The sequence below is a fragment of the Cyprinodon variegatus genome, unplaced genomic scaffold (assembly GCF_000732505.1).
Source record: "Cyprinodon variegatus isolate N-32 unplaced genomic scaffold, C_variegatus-1.0 Scaffold852, whole genome shotgun sequence".
NCBI lineage: Eukaryota > Metazoa > Chordata > Actinopteri > Cyprinodontiformes > Cyprinodontidae > Cyprinodon > Cyprinodon variegatus.
This window is the reverse complement of record NW_015151305.1, coordinates 217,749-225,686: the sequence shown is the minus strand read 5'-3', so window position 1 is coordinate 225,686 and position 7,938 is coordinate 217,749. Positions and strand designations below refer to the sequence as shown.

Genomic DNA, 7,938 nt, shown 5'->3' with positions numbered 1-7,938 from the left:
AAAACCATCTTCACCTAAATTTGAGTTCATCCAGTCATTGGCAAGGGCCACAGCATTACAGAGCCCCCACCGTGCTGAACAGTGGACATGAGATGCCCTTCCATCTGTTGTTTCACAGCAGACCAGCCTGAGGTTATCATTGGAGGCTTATTGGAGAGGCCCAAAGCTCCTATGTTTGTTTTTGCGATGGTTGTTGTGTCGATGATGTTGTTATGGAGACTTGGTCTCTCACAGATGCTAGGTGGATATTAATAACTGTCCGTACAGGAAAGGACACTGTGATTGCAGATATTGGATAATTTAGTTTAGAAGTACTGGATACAAGGAATCCCAAACACTTCATGTAACACAGATACTGTACCTGTTCTTCCGTAAAGGTTAAAAAAAAATAAAATAAAAAAAAATAAATAAACTTTTCGCCACCTCTCCAGGAAGCTTTCTTAATTCAAATGTCTGGATCTGCGGTGAGTTTGAGTCTTTATATAGACAAGGCCCTGTATTGCTTGGAAACATGCAAATGGTAACCGATGAGTGGGTCATTTGGTTCCATTGTTAGCCTGTAATATCTGAAACCTGTCTATGATTCTGAAGGTCAGTCTGTACCTGTTCCTGCCTGGTTATTTTTGTAATTGTTTTTTGCTTTTATTTTTTATTATCCCAAGAATGTATAATCAAATTTTCACTTTTTCTTTTCAGTGTGACGTTATGCTGCTGCAACAAAATACCCTTTTTATGTTTTTAGGATGATACTGTAACAGTAGATGGCGCTGTAGCTGAACCAAGTCTTCATTGCCCTTAAGGAAACATTGTGCTGCTAAACAGCTCATTGGTTTATTTCAGAGGAATAGATTCTTTGCCAGTAATCAGATTCTTTAAATGAACTTGCATCAGTCTTACGCGTTCAGGTTTCAGCCGATCTGCCTCTTCGCTCTGAGTTGGACGCCGTCTCTGAAGGCATAATGAAGGCTGCAGACTGTATCAAGGCCCCTGAGGTCGCACAGACCAGCGGACTGAGGTTTCCAGTCAAACCCAGCATCTTCACCCAAAACAGGATCTTTGAGGAGCTTTAAGTCGAACCTTAATGATTTAAAAGCAGCTGTTTACTAACTGCAGCTTTGAGTTTAACTATGTCAGAGCTTTTATCTTTCTTTGTGCCTCAGGAAAGTCAGGTGTTTAGAAAAGACTCCTCTGAGAGTCCAGGTTGTTCACAGCAATGATGAGAGAAGTAAATAGTGAGGGGGAGTCGGCTTTGTTAGCCTTTCTGCGCAGAGTGAAAGTGAAAGTGTTTCAGGTCCGTTCTCATAGTTCAGGTCTTTAATCTTGTTTTTGAATCGTTAGCATCATCAGCTGCTGAGGATGCAGACATGAAGCAGCTTGATGGATGATCAGCCTCAGTGCTGTTGGTCTGTAGTGATGCTACAAATATTTCAATCCCTTCAATACTAGAAAAATAACTTCACATCACTCCAAAAACAGAACATTAAAAACAATCCGCTGGACTTTGTTTCCAAGTTTGAAGTAGTTTTGCTTCCCATCCAGGAGGAATTTGGAAACCAAGTCCAGTGGATTGTTTTTAATTTTCTTTTTTTGGGATGACTATGACTGAGAAGCTTCACCAGCAACTTTACATCACTGGCTTTCCCCTCCAGGCTGGCCTGTAGTGCCACCTGGTGTTCATTGAGCATAAAACAGATCAGAGGATTATTTACATCCACTGAAGCTCAGATATGATGCTGTGTTTCATTTTCTGACCAATCATCAGCATAAGGCTGTTAGAACCAGACGAAATTCAGAGTCTAAAGACTAAATGTAGAAATAAGGTCTTTAGTTTCCTCTTTAAAATCATTTTATTGTAAATCTATGAGCTTTTAAGCTGTAAACTCTTCAGTTCAGCAGCTCAGTGATGCTGACTAACCTCCTTTCTCCTCTCGCCTCCCCCCAGACCCCCGACAGACGACTCAGGAATGCGTAACAACGTCGCTGCAGGTGCTCTCACCTCCACGCCTCCCAGCAGCCTTCCATCCCAGGGGAATCCCTGCAGCCCGCCGGACTCCGCCTCCTCCCTCACCCCCTGCTCCTCGCTGCCCCCCTCCGTGTCGCCCACCCTCACCGACGTCTTCGGCCTGCCCACGCCCCCTATGGGCAGTGGCGGCGGCTACAGCCTGAGCTCATCGTGCGGCGGCAGCGGAAGCTCGCGCTCTCCGTCGCCGCTCACGCTGATGCAGGCGGTGGCGGCATCTGGAAAACCCTTCGCCTCCAAGCCTATGGAGCTGTGGAGCAAACACGACGTAGCCGACTGGCTGGAGAGCCTGAACCTGGGGGAGCACAAAGACGCCTTCCTGGACAATGAGATCGAGGGCGCCCACCTGCCGTCGCTGCAGAAGGAGGACCTGATTGACCTGGGCGTGACCAGGGTGGGCCACCGCATGAACATAGAGAGGGCCCTGAAGCTGCTGCAGGACAGATAAACCTCCCAGGAGACAGGGGGCGACGCGAGCAGTCAGCCTGAGGAGAGGGAGATGTTTCCGGTCCCGCTAGCTGATCTCTTCATCAGATGTGGAAGGATAGAAGTTTCATCCAAGCTGAAGCTGCCTCTTGCTGTTTTTGTCCTCTCATCCTGCATCGTCGCCCTCATCTCAGCGCTTCGGCTTATCCAACCTCCGCCCGCCCCCCCCAGCCTGGGCGTCCGGGGCGTGGAGGAACTGCAGGGGGAGTAAAGAGAAACAGCCGTCACAGGACGTCTGCGAGTTACTGGAATATTTTAAACCCTGGAAGTATCAAAGGTTACTCATCTGGAGGTTTATTTCACAGACTCTTGCTTTTCCGCCTCGCTTTGGAATACTGAGACCTATCCGTACACCTGGACGGGTGCGTGAAGAACCAGCTGAGCTGGTCGTTGCTCCTTTTCTATCTTTGCTAGAATTTGTTCAGAGAATATTTCTTCACTAGAGTCCTAACGGAGTTATATTTCCGGGCGCATCTGCGGCTGTAGAGGAACATTTTCAGATAGACTCCTTTTTCTGTTGCTTTTCACCTATTTGTGTCAAACTTAGAGCATCAGCCGAGACATTTAAAGCAACCATGTCACCTTTCCACATAGAGGTCATGCATGTGGAGATACACACACAGACACAGATATGCACACACACATTGATGGCTCTCTTTCTCCTGAAAGAGTGTGGAGGAATGAGATCCACGTGGAGATGTAAGGGAAACCAAGGTGAGGACATGAGGAAGGTTGGACCTTGAAGAATGCCCAGAAGACGTCCTTGTTCCAGCTTCACTTGTCCTTCCAGCGCTGTGCGTATGTGTGTGTGTGTGTGTGTGTGTGTGTGTGTTTGCGTCTGTGTGTTACTGTTTGACCCAAAAATCCGTTTAGCTATTTTCATAGTTCTGCCATGTAGGCCAGAGTTTAGCAGAAGTAGAACCATTCCTTTTGTGCCTCACTCTGTTGGATCCTGTTCCACCTCACCAGTTGCACGTCAGCACACACTGTGAGCCCACGGTGACGCCAACGTGTCGCACACCTGTGCAAAGGTCGTAGTTCAGCTCAGGTTGAAATGTTACAGAGAATATTTTGGGAAAAACACAGATTGTCTGTTATAGCCGACAATAGCCGGATTTCCGTCAACCATCCAATGAAAACGGATTGGCTTGATGGAAACACATAAATTAGAAAAAAAAAATTAAAAAAAAGTTTTTTGCTCAAATGTTTTTAATGATTTGAAAGAGATGGTTTGTTTCTTTGTTATTGTTTTTTTGGTCGGTTCCACACTGCTCTGTTTGTACGATGAAAACATTTTTTCCTGAGTTATACGAGTCATATGATCAACCCTCCAGATATCACTACTGAAGAAGATGACAGGAAGTAATGAAAAAGTTCACTTTTTAGAACTTATATATATATATAATTATATATATATATATATATATATATATATATATATATATATATATACACATATATACATATATACACACACACATATATATACACATGTGTGTGAGCATATATATAAATATATATATACACACACACACACGTGTGTGTGTATATATGTGTGTGTATATATATATATATATATATATATATATACACATGTGTGTGTATATATATATATATATATACACACACACACACACGTATATACACATGCGTGTGCATATATATATATATATATACACACACACGTGTATATATGTGTGTGTATATATATATATTTATATATATGCTCACACACGTGTATATATATGTGTGTGTATATATATATGCACACACATGTGTGCATATATATACATGTATATATGTGTGAGCATATATAAATATATATATACACACACGTATATACACGTGTGTGTGTGTGTGTGTGTGTATATATATATAGATATTCATATATATATATATATATACACACACACATATATACACTTGTGTGAGCATATATATATATATATATATATACACACACACATATATACACGTGTGTGTGTATTGATCTTACAGTACAGAAATTTACTGGTTGCATCAGCTCAGATAGTCAAAGGAGAAAAATGTGCTTAAGGTGCATGGGATATACACAGATATATACAGTTTTTTGGGGTTTTTTGGGTGTGAAATACAGGGTTATTGCACAGGGTGTTTGCATGGGTATTTATAGAGACTGATATTTATATGTATAGTCATTGCACTGGGTGCCATTATTGCTTTTCCCAAGAACAAATTAACTAATTTAGTTCTAAAAAGTGAACCCTGTGTCTCTTTGTAATGTCTGAAGAATTTTAAGAAATGCTTTTGCGGCCCTAAAAATAAAAAATAGTCTATAACCAAAGCAGAAGTAAATGTAGTTGAGCAGCAACTCTTTGCGACCGCTTTTTTAAAATCTACTATTTACTGTTAAAACTTTATCAATAATGCACCTTAAAAACAAAAACAGTTTTGTCAGCTATAAGAGACCAATGTCTGTGTTTCCCAAAATGTTTATCTGTTCACGGTTGTATTTGAATCCTGTTCTCTTGGACACTTTATCAGCTTTCAACCGATTGAAATAGTTCACCCTAATATGATAAAACATTTAAGCACTTATAGAAACACGTAAGAACATAAATGGAATATTTTTATTTCACAAAATATTTGTGCACTGATGTCAGATTGGAGATGAATGAGTGACCAGCTGGAGCCAAAAGGAGTAACAGTCTGGTTTGTGTTTGGTTTGAGTAAAGATGGAGGCGGAACCAGAGCAGGAAGTCTTTCTCATATGTAAAAGGCTTTAAAATGTTCTGCGAGTAGTTTTTTTTAGTTATTTTTCTGTAAATCAATCAATGAGACTTTTAAAATTTAGGAATCGGCCTGAGGGAGGCGCTGTTGTTCACCATGAGAGGTTGGAAGTTAACAGACTATAACTGGGCTGCAGTTTAATCATCTCTAAGAAGCTGAAGCCTGCTGTGTCTGTGAGGCGCATCGTGTGCTGAGGCGTGTATATAAGAGTGTTTAACAGGATGGAAATATTTATTGGGTTCTGTGTATAGATCTATCATAAAGCTTACAGGGTTAAAAGGAAGTCTATGACGGTAGATCTATATTTCCTTAATGATCCTTTGCCCCTCCCACACACACAAACACACATCATCCTGCAGAGGATGCCTTAAAAAGCTCACTGCTCCCTTCCTCCATTGTAGTGGATCCAAGCATGCCCCCGCCCCCCCGCCCGCCTTCCATTGGCTCCATTTCACCCAGCTTCTTCAGGAGACAGACATCCACAACCCGTGTGTTCTGTGAACATCAGCCGTACGGTGGCTGGCGTGGGACAATGCTGCTATAATCCTGTTTTCAAACTCACAGCAGCGTGCTGGAGGCGGTAGAAAAGCACAGTATTTTTAAAGATTTGTATAGAGTTCTATGAAATTTTATAGAGGCTATCTGAACAAATACTGTTCAACACAGATGTATGGATTGCCAAAAACAGAAATAATATATACGTAGATCAAAATGTGGATTATTATTATTATTATTATTATTATTATTATTAGATTTATGGGTTATGTAAGAAGCAATATTTATTCTGAATGAATCTCCTTGGTTGTGTTTTATTTTATACTTTTTCTCTTGATGCCGTCACTTCATTAGTGTATTAATGACTTGTTGCCTAAAGTAGAAAACACTCTGCTGCAGTAGATTTAAGATATTTTGGCCAATCAAGTGTTTTCTGACAAACACCATCTGCCTAAGTAGAGCGCTCTCATGTGTACATTTGGAAACTTGTCCTGCAGGAAATAAATCTGCCAGCAAAGATCAGCAGGTTTCTCTGTGGAAACGTAGAGCAGAGTAGATTTAGTAGGAATCTTCACTGACCCACCATCACCCCCCCCTAAAAACACTGCTCCCACTTCCATCATCGTCAAACATTCGGGTAACTTTAGTTTCTCTTCCTTTAGTTTTCCATGAATAGATTTTTATTCTTTAAGTCTTCATAGAGGCTAAGATGTTTTTGGTAATTTGTGCTAAAGACTTGTGTTCATGTTTTCTATGTTGCTGTAATTTTGTGCTACTGAATCATCTTAGAGTCGAATAATTACTGAAATGAAAAGAGAGAATTTTCCTGTAAAAGCACCCCCCCCCCCCCCCCTTCAATTCCTCAAGGTTTCTTGTATGGCAACCAAAAGTCACTGTAAGAAATAAATATAATATTGCACTAGTGTGGTCTTCTTCCCATGAGTGTGTTCTTTTTTTCCACAGCTGCCGAGGAACATTTAAGACTAAATACTGCCACCCTCTGGACAGATTTAGTCATTACAGTTAATTGATCCACAATGTTTGTCCATAGCACTAAGATCTGTGGCAATTTTAAAAGAATTCTCCCTTCCCACTGGTTTAATCCAGTCCTGCTGAGGTGTAGGTACTGTCAGAGATGAGAAAGGGAAAAAAAATGGAAATATTTGAAAAATAAGTGTGATGGTGGAAAAGGAAAACGTGACGAGCAAACAAAATGAGCAAACAAAAAGCCTGGGATCTTTTTCCATAAGCAGGTTCACCAAACTCAGATTCAAATCCTCAACTCAAGTTGGGAACTCTGATTAGTTGAATCAACTCTAAGTATGAAAAACCATTATCAGTGGTAAAAGGTAACAGGAAGTGCCTATTTCACTCCACTGGAACAAGACATTATAATTAGTGTTGTGCCAATGCCATTTTTTGGCCCCGATACCTGGCTGTGCAGTATTGGCCGATACAATCTGTTTGAAATTGATGTGTGTGTATATATGAAGTACTGCATACTGCTTGGATGTAAAATAATTGCCATCATGGCTTTGTCAGGAAGCTGCTTACCTTTGTGAAGCAGGAAAAGATTAATACAAAGTGAATCCAGTAGAACTTTTTATTGCCTACCTGGAATGGGAGACAATAGTTCAATAAACTTTTGGATCTCTAAATGGTATCGGTGCCCTGTTTGTTGGTACTCGCCAATACTGATACCACCATTTTAGTGCTGGATCAGGGCCCCGCCCGATACTGGTATCGGTGCAACACTAATTATATTGAAAGCTGTGTCTGAATGTCCACCCTAAACCCAAAATCCCTCAATCACTATATAGAGTGAGGACTATATAGTGAACTCAATTAACTGACTGTTTGGACAGATTATCACTATAGCTGTGTCTAAATGTCCACCCTAATCCCTATTTAGGGCACTATACAGGTAAAAGCCAGTAAATTAGAATATTCTGAAAAACTTGATTTATTTCAGTAATTGCATTCAAAAGGTGTAACTTGTACATTATATTTATTCATTGCACACAGACTGATGCATTCAAATGTTTATTTCATTTAATTTTGATGATTTGAAGTGGCAACAAATGAAAATCCAAAATTCTGTGTGGGTGGACTGCTGCTGAGTGGTCCAAAGTCATGTTTTCTGACGAAAGCAAATTTACCATTTCCTT

General features: G+C 40.8%; 1 protein-coding gene across 1 annotated transcript in view; it reads left to right on the top strand.

Moving 5' to 3' along the window:
* shank2 (SH3 and multiple ankyrin repeat domains 2) overlaps positions 1–3,614 on the top strand; it is a 127,142-nt gene extending 123,528 nt beyond the window's left edge. The window contains exon 16 of the mRNA XM_015397324.1: positions 1,943–3,614. Coding sequence (XP_015252810.1) covers positions 1,943–2,468 — 526 coding nt within the window. The 3' untranslated portion in view covers positions 2,469–3,614. The remainder of the gene's footprint in view (positions 1–1,942) is intronic.
* The last annotated feature ends 4,324 nt before the right edge of the window (positions 3,615–7,938 follow it).